Source organism: Rhinolophus hipposideros, assembly GCF_964194185.1.
Source record: "Rhinolophus hipposideros genome assembly, chromosome: 20".
NCBI classification, from domain to species: Eukaryota; Metazoa; Chordata; class Mammalia; order Chiroptera; family Rhinolophidae; genus Rhinolophus; species Rhinolophus hipposideros.
Window position 1 is genome coordinate 1,361,606 of NC_138066.1, and position 17,261 is coordinate 1,378,866.

Consider the following 17,261-nt stretch of genomic DNA (forward strand, 5'->3'; position numbering starts at 1 on the left):
AAGGCAGAGGCGAGTTGGCGGTGCTCTCGGGGCAGCCAGGAGGTATGAGGTCACCAGCAGCTGAGGTCCAGCGCTCAGTGGGGTCTAAGCTGGAGGTAGAGACCTGAGTGTTGTCAGAGGATGAAGAACTTTATCCTTGGAGCCTTAGCACTTCCCCCACTGGGAAAAAAGAATCTGCCCAGTTTGTGAGGCTTTGGCAGCGGAACCCGGTATCCCTGTGTCCCTGTCCCTTACCACAGGTGAGATCACCTGGGGTGTGTAGGGTGAGCCCAGGAGGGCAAGCACCACGCCCTAGGGACACCTGCATCCCCAGTAGGCACAGGGGGATGAGCCAGAGGGGTGAGGACAGCCAGGAGGCGGCAGGGCGCAGAGCCAAGGGCAAAGATCCTTGTGACCAGACCCGTGAGGCCGGTTTTTCAGTTAAGCTCTCCTCTTCCTCACTGTGCACCTCTGAAAGAGAGCCAGAGCACCTTCGGGGGCAGGGTCCTGGGCTGCCTTCCTCCACCCCTCTTGGTCCTTCCCTAATTTCTCTTAGACTCAGAATACTTGAAAAGGGCAACAAGCCGTTCTCATCCACACCCACACCCACACTCGGGACACCACAGAACGGCAGAGGGCAGCATGGCTTCCAATTACCAAATGTCCCCTGGTCACAATGCCCCTTCCCCTTTCCCTGTCAGAAAGAGCTGGCGGCGCTTAAACACCAGTACAGCCTCGACGAGCTGAAGCACCGGGAGAACCAGATTCAGGCCCAGCTGGAGAATGAGCAGGACCTGCGGAAGGAACTGGAGGAGCATAGGGTACGCTCTGCACGTGGGTCCCACACTTCCCCCCCTCCCTGCCCTGGCTCCAGAATGTGAGCTAGCCACAAGGCCTCAGTCCAGTGAGCAAAGGTCAGCAGAGCCCAGGAAGCAGGCGCCGTGCACCCACACCTGGCTCCCACGGGGCGTGTCAGTCGGCTCCAGCCACAGGGCCTGGCGCCCTGCCCCTGCCTCGCTCTGCCCAGACCCACACACCTGTCCCCTGCACAGGGCTGGGGAGATGGAGCTGAACACTCTGTCAGAGCAGCTCCTTTTCCTAACCCCCTAGGCAGTTCCCCATGGAGCCAGGAAGTTCAACTTCCTCCCTATCCAGCCCAGCCCTGGATTCAAAGCTGAGCCCCACTGCCGCCTCCCACAGTCGCCACCTTCCCTCCTAGACCAGGCCATGTGCAGCTTCCAGGTTTATGCCACTGGACCTCCTTCCGAGCGCGGCCCTGGGCCCAGCATGCCCTTTCCTGCCCTGCCCCCCTCGGGGGACGGAGCGTCCGCCAGCCCCAGTGCCCAGCGCAGGGCCTGTGCAGTGGGTCAGCCCCAGAGCTTGGCTGTGTTTCTGACCACAGGCTGCGTTTGTCGAGCACCTGAACGGCTCCTTCCTGTTTGACAGCATGTATGCTGAGGACGTGGAAGGCAACAAGCTGGCGTGCCTGCCCAGCGTTGGTGAGCTCCTTGAGGCATATCCTTCCAAGGTCATGGCTGCCTTCTCTGGCGGAGCCTGGGCCCCATGCCACCAGCCTGCCCGGGGCAAGTCCCTTCCCACTGTGGGCCTTAGCTTCCCCATCTCTCTCTGAGACCCTGGAAGGTAAAACCTCCACTTCAGGGCAGAGCCAGGTCATCTGAGCGGCACAGGGAGCGTCTGGATTTCAGGGGACACATGGGGGTCTGGTCACATGGCCCGGGTCTGGATATTGACAAGCCAGCCTGTCAGAGAAGGAAATGTGACATCTCCTTTGCCGTATTTACTGGTTCTCCTGTGTGCTTTTCGTATAATTCTCTCAACCGCCCCACTACGTGGATGCTGCTAATAATCCCATTTTACACTTGGGGAAGCTCTCCTTGGAGAGGTGGACTGGTCCAAGGTCACACAGCTAAAAGCTGCGACTCCAACCCTAGTCTGTGGGGCTGAGAGCCTGCACTTTTCCCAGTTGGCGGAACACACAGGATTGTGACTGACACTTGTCATCAAAGCCATGGATGGGTCGGCTAATCAGTTGGCTTAAACTATATGCTGAGGGGCTTGGGATAGCTTTGAGGGGTTCCTGGTCTGAGGGTACTAAGACGAGGCAACGAGTCACAGAGTGGGTCTGTGGAACTTCCATGGGTCTGTGGAACTGCCGTGGGTCTGTGGAACCTCCTTGGGTCTGTGGAACCTCCGTCTCGGGGTAAAGAAAAAGTCTCTGTAAAGAGCCCAACATGCTGAAGAGTGTGGGAGGGAGCGGGGAGAGCCTGGAGAAGAGCAGGACTCTGGGCCACACAGATGGGCTCCCGCCTGGCTCTGCCACCTGCCAGCTGGGCGACCTGGGCTTATGTCGAGGCTGCAGCTACTGCCTGCCCTCCAGGCCCTCTCAAGGACTCCCTGCAGCGGGTTGTGTTGTGCAGGCGAGGACCCCGAGGCCCAGAGGGAAGTAGCTTGCCAGGGAGAAGCAGCAGCCGAGCCAGCGCTAGAACCTGGCTCTCTCTGCTTCTAGCCTGGGGTCCCCCCACCTTCGCAGTTTCCCTCAGCACACCTGCAGCACCTGAAGACAGAGCTTCAATAAAGGTGCCCTCTAGACGACACAGCACAGACAGAAATACTCACTGCTTCGCTCCCAGACCGGGCTGCTTCCCCTGGACTCCCAGCCCCTCCTGGCCCTGCCAGGTCCCCCAGGAGTCTCTTCTGGGGGCTCCCTTAACATACTTGTCGTCTGCTCTGCATTGGCCCCCGCCTTCTTCCCTCATACAGCTCCTGTTCCTGAATCCCTCAGGCTGGGGGGTAGAGACCCCCCACACACACTGCCTTGTCCTCTAAATCTCAACTCCCTCCACCAAGGCCTGCACCCGAAACAGCCTCAAGCTTCCTTAACAGCCTCTCACATACAAGGACAAATTTGTCATCATTTGCCTGAACATTTTCGAGTATGGACTGAAACAGCAGGAAAAGCGGAAAGTGGAGCTCGACACGTTCAATGCGTGTGTCCAGGAGGCCGTCCGGGAAAACCAGGAGCAGGGCAAACACAGGGTTGCCATGTTCGAGGAGAAGCACTTGGTGGTAGGTCCTGTTCCCCCACCCCCACCCCCCGTAGCCTCTGTACCCCTGACGGCCTGAGGCCCGTGAGCCTTGGCCCCATTTACCAGAGTTCACACAGCTCAGTGGCTGAGCCTTCCACCGGGGCAACCACAGCTCCTTTGCTGGCCAGGGCTGAGCCTGTGGGGCCTGTGGGGCTCCTTCCCCTAAAACATGCCTGGGGTCCAAGGTAGTGTCATCATTGCTATTAAAATGGTGTGATTGTTACCACTACTACTATGGTGACAATGTTCATTTCGTTCATTTCGCATTTTCTGAGCTCTGCTCTGTGCCCAGCTCTGGGAAGCAGGAGCCATGCTGGACGTCGCTCCTGTTCTGAGACAGCTGCCATCTGGTGAGGGGCGCAGTCCCAGGCCTTTCCCTGGAGACAGGCCAGGGCCAACCTGGAGGGAAGCCCTGCGGGTTTCCGGGGGCAGCTTAACTCTGGCTGAGGCTTGTGGGACCAAGGAGAGTTGTCCAGGGCTGACGGAGGAAAGAAAGGCGGTTCACCAAGGCAGAGGCGCGCACTCAGCCCAGCCTAAGCCGCGGCCATGTGTCCTTGACGGGATTGTTTTAGTTAGCATTACTTTTAAAGACCAGTTCCTAACCTGCTCTGAGTCACACACCTGAGACTCTCAGGGAAGCGAGCTGTGGACCTCCTGTCTCCTCACAAATCTGTTTACACACCAAGTATGTGAACACTGGCCTGCAGTGTCGGGGGCTTCCAGGCGCCCAGAAAGCCCCTCCTGGCTGAGAACTCTTAGTTTAAAGCAGAACAAAATGCACTGGTGATGCAAGTTCAGGGGTTGGCGACGGCTCAGTCTGCCTGCCAGCCCTCCCACGCCGCAGGCCCCGTCCTCCAGCCCTCTTCTTGTCTCATTAGGCTCCCCAGCTGGACCTAGGTTACAGGGAGGGTGTTATATGTTCAAGCAGAGGTTCCAACTTGTCAGCAGAGAAGCACATTTGGCTCACATGTGTATTTTGCTTGGCCCGCTGAGGGTTTTAAAACATTTTGAACATCCTGCTGATGTTAAAAACGGGAAGATTTCACAGAAAAACCGTGATCGCCAGCATCTCTGGAGGCACTTGTCCTCAGGGCCCCCGCGTCAGTTGTTCCCTCGGGACAGGCCATATCTCCAGGCCCCTACGGCCCGGTGTGGCATCTCCTGCGTGACATTTCTTATCTGGTCCCTGTAGCCACTGGATTTGGGACACCTGGATGTCAGCCAGCTGGCGCCTCCTGAAGCCCCAGGCTGGGGCCCGGGCCCCTCAGCAACAGACGCCCTGCAGAAGCAGAACCTGGGCCGCCACCGCCAGTGCTGTCCTGCTGGCACCAAGCCCAACTCCCCAGCCGCTGCTCCTCAGACCTGCTGAGCCACGCTGGTCTGCATGGCGGCGTCCTCACAGGCTGCCTCGGATGAGCTGACGAACCTGAGCACTCTTCTCCTAGAGCCTAGAGCAGAAATCCTCATCCAGCCACAAGCCAGAACCAGGGGGACCCGATGACACGCTGACGCCTGGCCCTGGGATTTCCCGGTGCTCCCAGGGGCCTGCAGTGCTCAGCCCAATTGACCCCGTGTCTTGGAAGTTCACAGCCTCACTGGCCCGAGGCCCCAGGCCCTCCCCTCACAGAGCCTCTCCTACAAGCTTGTCCTGCAGTCCTCTCACACCCCCACTAGGCCCAGGCTCACACAGCGCCCCTCCTGGGGCCCAGCAGGGGCGGTTCAGGCGGACCCCTCACTGATGACGCTCTCCTAGCCTCCATTTCCTCATTAGTGAAAGGGCGAAAACAGCCTCGCAGACTGTAGTGGGGACAGTGAGATGGACCAGAGCAAAACACACGACGGACGTCTATGTGTAGTTGTAGTCACCTAGTGACCAGGTAGTGACCAGTAGTGAATAGGTAATACTGTGTTTCCCCAAAAGTAAGACCTAACCAGAAAATAAGCCCTGGCATGATTTTTCAGGATGACATCCCCGGAACATAAGCCCTAATGCATCTTTTGGAGCAAAAATTAATATAAGACCCGATCTCATTTTCGGGGAAACATCGTACAAGTGTAAGCGTAGACCGGAATGAAAAATGTACACAGGGGAGTGCAGTCTGCCTCCAACCCACGTGTGCACATGTGTGCCATTTGCCATGTACATGCACACGTGTGTGCGTGTGTACATGTGTGTGTGTCTGTGTGCATACCTGTATGTGTGCACATGTGTGCACGTGTGCCTGCATGTGCATGCCCGTGTGTGTCTGTGTGCATGGGCATGTTTGCATTCTGCATGTGCGTGCCTATCTGTGTGTGCGTGCTAATGTATGTGTATATGATGAAAGTGTAGAATGCACTGTTCCACACTTTGCTATTTTCTCTGTGCAGCGTAGAGATCCTCCCAAAACTTGAGTTGCTTCATGCTTTTAATAGTTGTAAAATATGTCATTGCATGGGTGAGCCATAATCTGTTAAACTAATCCCTATTGATGGACAATTAGGTTTTTCTCCAATGGCTTGCTCTTTCAAACAGTGTTGCAATGAAGAACTTGCTGCGGGTGTAATCTGTAGGATGGAACCTGCACGCACTGTGTGTTGCTACGTTTACTAGTTATTTGCCCAACTCACTCCACTGAGGCTGCAGCTCTGTGGGCGTTAGCAGGCTTTGTCATCTTTGCTAATCTGTCACACTAGGAGTGGATGTTTATTTGCTTTTAAATGGGGGTGAGCATCCCATGTTTTACAAACATTTGTGTCCCTTATTCTGTGAACTGTTTGTTCTCAGAATATGCCCTTACCAATTTTTTCTATTTGGTGTTTCTCTCCCTTTTTTATTTTTTAAAAAAACTATTTGTCATGTGGGACGGCCTGCGGGGGGGTCTCAGCTCCCGCTCCCCACCTAAGAACCCCACATAAGAACGCAGGACATGGTGAGGCCAAAAAGGAACACCCACGGAGCCGTAGATACGGGAGTCATACCACTATAGTCTCGCTGGTGGCTGAGTTGGAGACACAGGAAGCAGGAGCCACACTATCCGCCAACTGCCATCCACTTTTCTCTGCCAACCCACCTCACTCGCTAGCTGCAATCCGTCGTGCTAACTGCAATCCGCGCTTAGCCAGCCACCATCTTCTTGCTAGCCCCTATTTTCTGCTAGCGTAGCCATAGCAGTTGTATTAGTGGCCAATGGCTCCCTGGTTACAGCTGACGGCCAACGAGCCACAGCTGATGGCCATCCAATCACAGTTGATGGCCATTTACTACCTGAGCCAGCACCTTTCTATGTGAGGCCAAGAGCCTGGACACGGCACTCCTGGCTCTGTCCCCACAGTATTACTTTGAAGGAGCACTTTATAAATTGAGAAATTAGCCCTGCGTCAGTGAAATAATTTGCAAATCTTTTTCCCAGTGTGTTGTTTGTCTTATCATTTTCCCTATGGTGCTTTTATACCATTCAGAATGTTAAAAATTTTTGTGTAGTAGAGTTTATCAGTCTTTTCTTCTGGTTACACTTAGAAAGGACTTCTCCATGCTGAGATAATATATTTAAAATTCTCCGTTGTTTCTTTTAGTACTTGTATGCCTTTATTTTTTACATTTAAATCCACACTGTCAGGAATTTGTTTTCATGTAAGGCTTGAGGTAGGAATCGAACCTGGTTTTTCTACAGATGGGGTAGCCATTATTATAAACACCATTCACCCCCTGAATTGTGTCCAGTTACTTTTCCTTCACAACTAATACCAAACATCAACAGAAACAAGTTGACATTTGTGGGGACAGAGCCCCAGAGAGCAGTTTCCGGGCTCTCGGCCTCACGTGGACAGGTGCTGGCTCTGGTAGTAGATGGCTGTGAGCTGTGATCACATGGCCGTCAGCTGTAACCAGTGAGCCAGTAGCCACTAATATAACTGCCGTGGCTGAGCTGGTTGGTCAGTTGGTTGGGTGGCAGGCAGAGAAGCAGAAGGCGAGTTGCGGGTCGTGTAGATCCAGCCTCCAGTGAGACCATAGTGGTGTGACTCCCCTACCTATGGCTCCGTGGGTGTTCCTTTTCGGCCTCACCATGTCCTGCGTTCTGCAGGAAGCGGGACCAGAGACCCCGCCTGACAACATTGCATCCGGTGGCCAAGTCCCCAGGCCCTTTGTGGGTGAACAGCTCGTATTCAGTGGTGGGCTTGGACCGCACGGTACTCTCCAGCCTGTGAGCACCCTCTCCTTCCAAATGGTCCAGCTAGCAATGATTATTGCTAACACCCACTCACTTACTGGGGTTCTGTGAGGTCTAACTGGTGTCCTCAAAGACTGGACCCGTCTCACGTTTCCAGTATCTCTCCCTCCCTGTGCCTTCTATAGTAGAGGCCTTTTGTTGGAGTCTCCGCGAATTGAGCCCCACTATGAGCCAAGACCCCACACACAGCCTGTTTCCCAGGACTTTGTGAGAAGCACAGCTTCTCCCCTTTACATGAGCAGTGGAAGCTTAGAGAATAGACGTGAGTCTCTCAAGGTCACATTGCTAATCAGTGACCCAGAGAAGATTCAAATTCACATCCACCTGACTCTGAAGCCATTGCTCCTTCCACGCAACCCAGCCACCTCTAATAAAACCCCGAGCTAAGTAATGTGGATTAGCACTTGTCAGCTAGTGCTCTAACAGCCACGAGGCACGGAAAGGGTGCTTAGCTTCCACAAGCTCACAGAGCTGGCAAGTGGCAGAGCTGACTCTTGAGCTTGGCACACCGAATTCAGAATCCAAGTTCTTACCTACAAAACCGCCCTGCCCACTGTCACTAACTAAGTGCACTTACTTGTGGATCCCTAAAGCACAGGCTTTTGTTTTCAGAGTCTAAGTGCCATTCAAGACGAGGCCGACATAGCCAGCACCGAGCTGAAGATAGTGGAGTACGGCGAGGACATCACTGAGCTGTACAACGTGCTCATGACGCTGGAGATGCAGTTGGTAGAACAGCTGGAGGTGAGGCCGGGCCCCTGGGCACACAGGTGACGTGACCATGCCCTGCCAAGCTCATTTGCAAGAGCCGGGTGATACCGCTGCAAAACCACACTCTAGCTCTAGCCTTCCCGGGGTCTCCTCTGCTGGAACTGTCCAGTGCAATTCAGCATGTCAGACTGACGTTTTTCTGCTCATCAGTCCTGTTTGCTTTTAATACATTTCAGTCATTTACATTGCAAGTGACTCTTAAGCAGCATGAGAGGTGAGCTCATTACTCCTCTGGAATGTTTCCCCCCAACTCTGGAGGAGCCCAGAGCCTCAGCAGGGAGAGGATTTTATTAGACCCAGGTACTCAAAAAACAAGGTGGATCCCCACTCAGGAGGAGGATAACAAAGCCTCCTCCACATCTGAGCCTGTAGTTGCCGCATGTTGGGGCCAGGCAAGGGGCCTGCAATTCAGCACTAAGTAGTAGAGATGAAAAGCGCTGTTATCTAAAATTCCTTAGAGGCCAGAGTGACTGGTGTGTTCACAAGGCAGCCGAGGCTGGGACTCTGAAGGGCTGTGATGAATCGAACCTCATTGGGTGCTGCCATGGCTGGGCCAAGAGATAGCACCTGATCAGTTCCTCACATGTCAAGTGACACCTCAGCCGCAGGATAGATTTCCCCATCACATCACACAGCAGATGCGTGCGCCCCACTGGGGAGCACTCATGCACGGAGAGCAGCATGCGAGCCTCAGAGGAGGCGTAGGCAGCGGCTCCCAACCTTTGCAAGCAGGGGGATCCCCTTTTCAACCCCCCAAAGTCCCCAAGACACATGCACAGTCGTACTTGTATCACTGTCGTACCTGTGCACAGCAGCCAAAAGGCTGCAGTCGTGCTTTTCAGTCCCCTGTTTTTATTCATTATAAGGATGTTTATACACGTATAATTGGCTTGGCCTGCAGATATCCCCAGGCTCGTGTGGACTCCTGCGCCCTCAACCCACTCTGCAGTCCTGGGCCTCACAGGGTAGCTGGCTTCACCAGGCATCTTCCATTGTTCCCACTTAGGCCCCGAGTGCCTTGCTAACCACTGGCAGGCAACAAGGCCGGGGTGCCCTCACGGCACTGATGTGAGGGGTGTGGGATAACAGCCAGCGTTACTGAGGGTGTCCTCTGCCAGGCACAGGTGCCTTGCACAGCATTTTGTGCAAAGTAGCTCATTTACACTTCACCACAACTCCCTGACACAGGTACTATGAAGGAAACCCATTTCATAGATGAGGAAGTTGAGGTCTAGGGAGGTTAAATAACATTTCCAGAGTTACACACAGCGGCAGAGCTGGGATACTGACCCAGGCAGTCTGGCCCTTAGTGACGGCCCCTCTGTTTCTCTGGGGATGATAGATGCATGCCACTGAGAAGCCACAATTAGGGGAGGAGCTCTGTGTGTGTGGTGGGGCTTGGTAAAACCAGGACAGGTGTTCCCGGCAGACGGAATAGGCAAAGGCCTGGAGCAGGCACCCATTACACATGCAAGGGGTGGTAAGGGAGTTGAATTGGCCCGAGAGTAATGGAGCTGTGGGACAGAGGTCAGGAGGGAGAGGTAGGGTCATTTCACAGACACCTACCAGGAAGGCCAAGGTGACTGGTGTCTATCCTGAAGGTCTGTGATTAGAGCAGCTGCTGTCTAAGCTCTAAGGAGCACCTTTTGCTCTGAGGCTGGACCCGTCAAGTTCATGTGTAAATGTGCATGCATGTTGACTGTGTTCTTTCCTGTTTCCAGGAGACTATAAACATGTTTGAAAGGAACATCACCGACTTGGTGGGGCTCTTTATCGAGAATGTCCAAAGCCTATATCCTTTCCTTGGTGACCTTCCCTGGGGAGGCAGTGCTGGGCCGTGGCGGTATCCTGACCCACACCACTACCCTGCCTCTGGGGGCTAGGGGAGACAGGGAAAGGTAACGCTTCTTCACAAACTAAGCTGGATGCAAATGAGTGGGGTCCCCTGCAGGGTCAAACGCCTGCCCCCTCCACTGCCACCAGTACCCTACACACGATGGCAGACACAGTCAAAAGTCAGCACTCGCTTTTTACCAGAACTACACGCCTGTTTGATTTGTAGGAAGATCTGTACCTCAACCCCAAAGACACTCAATTCATCACAGGATCCTATTGAGTGGGAATCTCCACCTTTGAATTTAGAGGAATGTAAAACCTCCAGTTTTGCCCCAAGAGAAAGCCCGCACCTTCCAAGGATGGAGATTCGGCAAGCAGTGGAGGGTTCAAAGAATGCTCTCCGGTGGTGGGGTCTGGGAGAGCTGCGCACCCCTCAGAACAACGACAGCTTTGAGTAACCCCCGCAGGGGCGCTGTGCCGGGGTGGGGGCGTTGTTTGTAGGAGAGCTCCTGGCATGTTCTCAGCGGAGTGACACTCAAGGGGACCCCACAGCCCAGGTACCCACACAGGGTTGGAGGGCACCCTCCAAGTCGAACACACTGACAAATTATTAATAATGAGCTTGGCAGGTGAAATGTCGGGGTTCGGAGCCAACCTTTGGGGCCTGACTGACCCCTCTGCCCATGAACTCAGGGCCCCACCGTGTAGGGTGTGAACTGTGGTGCCCTACCCCGGAAGGCATCCCTGGTCCTGCCTTCCTGGACACACTGTCCTACAGGGAGACAGAAGTTACGGAGGCAGCCAACCCAGAGACCAGGGCCTGGAGCCTCCCTGGGTGGGGGGCACTAAGTGAGGACCTGAGGGTGGGCCAGAGGACTCGGTGCAAAGGTGGGGAGGGCGTACCAGGCAGAGGGGGCAGCCCGTGCAAAGGTCCTGAGAAGAGCCGGAGAGTTCCAGATCCAAGAGGAGGCCTTTAGAGCACAGTAGAGGGGGAAACCCCCGGAGGGCTGTAAGCACAGCAGGGATGGGGTCCTGTCCACCTGCACTCGAGCTGCCCTGGGGAGAAAGAGCTACAGCGGGAGGCCAGGCTTTAGTCTATTGTCAAGTCAGGAGGTGAGGGGATGGAGGAAGTGGATGGCGGAAGGACAGGTGGGGCCCCATTGCCATGGGTCAGTGAGGCGGGGGCAGGCAGGAGAGCCTGAGGTGTGGTGTGCACAGCTAGACAGCTGGCAAGGTGACAGTGCCCTGCGACCTCCCAGTTTGCCCTTTGGCCCTCAGACGTCTGTTCTCCTGGAGCAGAAATGGCCCCAGCCCACAGCTCAGGGGCTTGTGGAGCCTGCTCTGTGCCTGGCCTTTGCTTGACTCCAGACTGCACGATGGCTCAGTGTCGGGACCTGGAGACCCACCACCACGAGAAGCTCCTGGAGATCTGCGTCAATACCCTGGAGAAGATACTCAAGGGGGGGCTGGATGAGGACCTCCCTGAGGACGTGCGAGCGGTGAGTGTGGTGGGTGGGGCTGGGGGCTCTGCAGAAGGGGACACGACCCCTCTTTGCAGGGTGCTCGGCAGATGAAATAGGCTAACAAAGCACCTGGTGGTGGCCAACGAAAGAGGAACTCCTGAGAATTAGGTAGTTTCAACTTACAACAGGTTGGTTTCCAAAAGGTCACTTCTGGGGGGCTTCTGGCACTTTGTAAGAGACGCAGTTACTAACAGAAGCTAAGGTCTGAGACTTCCCCAAAGGTTTTCTTAGCTCGTGAGTCTCTATGACGAGAAGCCATGCTAGGGTGTGAGTACCGCCGCCAAGCACCAGTTCTGATGCAGCTTGGCGCCATCCTACTTTCCACCGGACTGCCAGTGACTAATGGTCACAGAGCAGCAGGGTCCCCTCCCCGGGGCTCCGGGGCTCCCACATTGGGGTCCAGTCAGAGTGTGTCTGGGAAGAGGCACGGGCAGCGATGGGAGGGCCCAGGCCCACATACTTTGTCGGGAGGCTCTCCTTCCCTCATCATTCACGCCAGTCGCGGTTTCTCAGCTTCTCTCCCTCTCTGCTACCACCAAGTGAAGCCACCACTGGCCTCTGCCTGGACACCGGCCTCCTGACCGCTGTCTTACAGGTGGTAGCCAGAGATCTTCCGAAAACCTTTTGTACACACCCTCTCAGGGCTCCCGATGACTCAGTCAGCGCTTCACCCGCGTCCTCCAGACCCTCATGCCTGCCCGCTCCCCCCCACACCGCGCTCCCCCGCCTCCGAGCCACTCCCTCACCTCCCAGGTTTATCCTTTCATTGCTATTCCACCTGGCAGACATGCCCTTCCCTCTGGTCTCCTGCGCTGGGCTCATCTTTGTCATTCAGATCTCAGCTCAGATGTCAGGTCCTTAGCGAGCCCTTCCCTCATCACCTTCCTGAAAACTCATCCATCACACACCCCGTTTGTCATTGTCAGAGGCCTTTATCACAATTTCAAGCTATCTTGTTTATGTTGCTTCGCTTACGTGACTCCTCACACTGAGTATAGAGAGGGTGGGCATGGCCTCTTCACCACCACATACCTCCCCAGTGCTGGCAACAAGCAGCCAAGGTCCAGAAGTTAGGTGCAGACTAAGTTCTGCAGACACCGAGTCCAGCAGTGCCCAACTCCCACAGTCTCCGTCTGGGCTAAGACAGACGCTGCCACAGCAGCATGGAGACAGGGCCACTGTGTCACCAGCTTGTTCCCTAAACACACGCTAAATGCTGTTGTCCAGACACAGGGAGATGCCCCAGCCCTGACGTAAGGTTGCCACTAAGACCCCCTCTGCAACCCCCGGACCACAAGAGGTGGGTACAGTTCCCTCATGGCACAGCTCCCAGGCCTGTGACATCCAGCAGGCACAGGACTGAAACATGCTCCCTCCCTAAAGACTGGGACACACAGGAAAAGATGTCCCCAAGTCCGTGGCAGACAAGCAGGCTGGCCCGGCCTTCCAGTGGCAGCCCTCTCTCCTGTCAGGATGGCTCTGCCCAGCGCCGTCTGACACCTGTTTGGTGGCTCCAGGAGCACTCAGCACCTGCTGACTGCAGGGGGGTGGGGTGCTGACCAGGCGGCTGGTGGTGCAGAGCTCCCCTCCCCAACAGCTCCCACTGTCCAGGCATCGAGCCTGACGCTCACACGAGCCCACTTCCTCACCAGAGGCCCCACGCAGGCAGTCCTCTTAGCACCCTGTTTACAGATGCGAAAACGGGGTACAACTGTGTCTCAGAGAAGTTTGGTAAACTGCCCCGGACAGCACAGCTTCTGAGGACCGGGGTCTGTATTCCCACGAGTCTGAACGGTGCGGAGCCTGGGCCCCGCTGGCCCCCACTGTGGACTGCAGGCTGTGTTCTGGTTTGCCCACGGCCCCAGGCACTCGGGTAACGGAGCTCTGCCCCTGAGCGAAGGGGCTCCTTGGGCTCCACGGCAGGGGTGCTGTCGCCCAGCGGGGGCAGCCTGCAGTGCCCACTGGACACCCTTGTCACAGCAGGCCTGTGTGAGCCTCTGTCCTCTTGGGAATGTGCAGTAGCAGCGAGACGCTGCCAGGACCTTACACTGTTGCTTCTGTGTCCTTCGAGTTAGGCAAGCTTGTGTCTCGGGGGAGAAAAGCATGCGTTGACGGTAAGACGTCATAGTGACAAAATAGCTGACAGTTCCCAAGGGCCTCCGGGGCAGCTGTGGGAGAAGCACTGGGTGCACATTCGCTCTTTTAGTCTCCACACCAACAAAGCGGAAAAGGTACCATTACGGCGCCCTTTTACAGATGAGGAAACTGAGGCAGAGATGAGCGTGACCCCCCTAAGACGCGCAGTGTATAAGCCGTAGGGTTGTGATTTGAACACAAGCACTTTGACTCCAAGCCTTTGACAAATGTCTACTGAGCCTGTAGCAGGTGGGGATGTTCGGAGGAGGGAACAGGCCTTTGCTGAAAAGATCTGGCTTCTGTTTCTAATTATCAGTGAGCGTATGTAAAAAGTCACACTGTGAGGTTGTTCCTTGCTTCAAAACTCATTCAGCTGAGTTATTATGACCAGCTCATGACATACTTACAGCCAAATCTATGTTTTAAAGTCTTTCTCCACTCTGGGAGGAAAAGCAGAACACACACGCTCAAGGACGGAGCCTGGAGCTGGCAGCGAGGGAAGGGCCTGAGTGGCGCTGGCAGCCAGCTGCCCATGGCCAGGTCAGCGGGGCAGTGAGCATGCGACTGCTTCTCCCACCAGGGCTGGGGGCGCAGAGCTAGCCTCGTGCTGCCATGAGCCACTGCCACTTTCAGGAGGCCACGGGAGGCCGGCCATGCTTCTTGGGAGCTCTGAACAACCATGTGGGAATCCAGCCGCAAGGGTAGGACCAGTGCTCAGGCTCAGGCCATAGGACCTGTGAGTCCCCAGTCTGCTAAATGATCGTGGGCGTGACCCGGTCATCAGTCCCTGGATAAGGTGGCTGTGACAAGGTCCTGGCTGGGACCTGAAGGCTCCCATCGGTCACTGCCCCTTCAGCTGAGCAGGGACTGGGTCGGGCGGGATCTCTGCTCATTTCTCTGTGGCGGAGGGGGTCACAGTGTCATCAGGTGCCCAGGGCGGGTTGGTAGAATGGTCTGATGACACCTGGACACAGGGCCCACAAATCCTCAAACCACCAGCATCGTGGTGGCCCTGGGGAGGGCGCAAGCCATGAAGTCGTTTTGAAGGAAATATGTCTTTATGAGCTCCAGGCCCACAGAACAGGAGAGTCGCTCAGTAGCCAGGAGTGGCTGCCACTCCTCAAGGACCCCTGCATACCCTCCCCTGTACGTCAGGGCTTCCAACCTGCAGAAAGGGGAGGGCAATCTAGAATATGCTACCCATAAGAACTATTTTGAAGGCACTACTCTAGGCCACTTGCAATCCAGAAACAACTCGAAACTTGCATTTTAAAATCATTTATTTAAACCGGATTCCTTTCGTTTGTATTTTACAAATGTCAGTTTTTTATAACCTATTCTTATCTCGTCCATTCCAAGCAGACTTTACTTACCACGGCTTCCAAAGCTGTCTTCTACATATTTAAACTTTGGGGGGACAATTTCTCTGCTTAGCTTAGGACATCAGCTGTGACACACTTTTAACATGAGTCGATACGGTTGTGGCCGTGTTTGAAATAGCCGGCAGTCACTCCAGCGCATGCTGCCTGAGGCTCATGGCCAGGCAGCCTGTGTGTGTCTCGGAACCCTTCTCAGAGCCTGGCCCGGGACCTTCTATGCACAGAGGAAGAACTTAATGACTTCTTGTCATTTCTCCCAAGTGACAGTGCTAGTTAGTCCCCAGATGCCCCACTCCCCGCATCAGCTAGCCTGGCTTTTCCATGTGGGATTCTGTGGAAAACCAGTATCCCACCATATAGTAACAAGCTTTACTCTGCAAAGAAATCTGTGGCCAAATCTGTTGGAAAATTGAGAGAGACCAAAGATTTTCTTTTCCACAGGCCTTTCCAGAGCCATCACTGGAAAAATGCTTTGAGCAGCGTGAAATGCAGGGGGGACCCAGGGCATGCAGACTGTCCCAAACGTATTTGACCAAAGAATAATTTTTTGCAGAAATATTCACAACTCAAATTCCACAGAACATATTTTGGAGACTATCACGTTCCCTGCTACCATACAAAGGAAAAAAATAACTATCCATCCCCCTGTAGTCCTCTCTTCAGTGTAAAACATTCTGGTCGTGTGCTGTCCTTGGCACCATTACAAAGCACGTTCCTTCACGGCGGAAGCAACCATTTGCTAAGTGCTTCGGCAGCCTTTCCCTGCTCTGGGAAATGATTCCACTTGATTTTCAACCGTGCCAGGCACACAGCAGCCACAATGCGAACACCTAGAACCAGCAGGCCTAGTAGAGGATGGTCGCTTTCAACATCTTTAGGCAGAAAGTAAGGAGAGGAATAAGAGAAGTCTGGAGACCCCAACTGCGACCCGAGGTTTGATTTGATTAACATGAGGGGCAGTGGAGAGACATGAGGTGAGCGCCCCTCAGTGTGCAGGGCCCTCTGTCCTCAAAGCAGCCTCAACGCCCTCGGAGAGCCTCATCTCACACATCCCAGGCAGCCAGCAGGGGTTCAGGCGAGTCAGACATGAGGGCAACCGAGAGAGAACCATTGTGAACGCAGATGTCCTGGGTAAGGTCACCCCTGAGGCAGCCATCTGCCTTCTCCCTGGAGAAAATGCGCTCCCAGCGAGGATCGCTGTTTCCCTGTAACACCCGCCACTGCCTGGCTCTGGGAGATAAGCTGTGAGAAAAGGGCGCTGATACAAAGGTGGGCTATCCACTGGGTGCTGGGCAGCCACCTTCCGGCACTGCCCCCACCAGCCAGGGGACTCTCGGCTGTTCTTTTATCCTCAGCTTGCTGGCTTTGTGCTCGGGGCACAGTGAGACACACTCACTTATTAGCTCTTTCGCTCACCAGCTTTTTGTGGACAAAGACACAATCGTGAATGCTGTCGGGACATCGCATGACATCCATCTCCTGAAGATCGACAATCGAGAAGATGAGCTGCTGACCAGGGTCAACTCCTGGTGTACGCAGTTAGTGGACAAGGTGAGTGCTGCAACTGGCGCAGCAGGCCGCGCCAGTGCCCCGAGGGACAGTGGGAACCTTCCCTGGGGAGTGTATACTATTTGCAGTAAGAAATGGAGAAAGAAGTAAAATGCAGGACTGTAGAATTCCACCCAGAAGACTTCCTATTGCCTGGACTTGAAAACCCAGGTGCTTCATTTTTCTCTGACTTCAAACAGGTAGGTAAGCGGAACACAGGAAGCTTGGAAGTAAGGGAAAGATGTAACTGCGCAAACTTCAAAGAAGTCCCTTTCTTTCCCCCAAACTGGATCAGGGGAAGGTATGAACTGGTTTTCTGACTTGAGGACACTGGGCTTTGGTTTCACCCCTCAGATTCACAAGGACGAGATCAGCAGGAACCGTAAGCGCGTGAGGGAAATCAACCAATACATCGACCACATGCAGAGCGAACTGGACAGCCTGGAGTACACGGACATTATGGACTAGGGGCCTTGTGAGGACACGGCCTCGGCCCTGCAGGGCCGGGCCTCAGAAGACAGTCACTGGGGACTGCTCAACCCACACCACCCAGAACGCCGTTCTTCCCCGACCCCGGGAGAAACTTCCAAAGGTAGAGAAAAAGAAAGAACTTGTGTCACTTTCCTCCATTATGTAAATAAATCATCAGAATTCACATTCGTGTAGGAGCAGGAGGAAAGCCCAGGTGAGCAGCTCCACAGGGCGGCGCCCAATGCCAGCTGTGTGCGTTTCCCATGTTCCCGGGCAGGCTGCAGGCTGTGGGCAGAGGCG

The 17,261-nt window shown here is 54.8% G+C and overlaps 1 protein-coding gene across 1 annotated transcript in view; it reads left to right on the forward strand.

Moving 5' to 3' along the window:
- DRC3 (dynein regulatory complex subunit 3) overlaps nucleotides 1-17,157 on the forward strand; it is a 37,897-nt gene extending 20,740 nt beyond the window's left edge. Inside the window, exons 6-13 of the mRNA XM_081029663.1 lie at nucleotides 681-800; nucleotides 1,382-1,494; nucleotides 2,892-3,066; nucleotides 7,910-8,041; nucleotides 9,790-9,860; nucleotides 11,280-11,403; nucleotides 16,362-16,493; nucleotides 16,845-17,157. Of these exons, the coding sequence (XP_080885789.1) occupies nucleotides 681-800; nucleotides 1,382-1,494; nucleotides 2,892-3,066; nucleotides 7,910-8,041; nucleotides 9,790-9,860; nucleotides 11,280-11,403; nucleotides 16,362-16,493; nucleotides 16,845-16,958 (981 nt within the window). The 3' untranslated portion in view covers nucleotides 16,959-17,157. The remainder of the gene's footprint in view (nucleotides 1-680; nucleotides 801-1,381; nucleotides 1,495-2,891; nucleotides 3,067-7,909; nucleotides 8,042-9,789; nucleotides 9,861-11,279; nucleotides 11,404-16,361; nucleotides 16,494-16,844) is intronic.
- The last annotated feature ends 104 nt before the right edge of the window (nucleotides 17,158-17,261 follow it).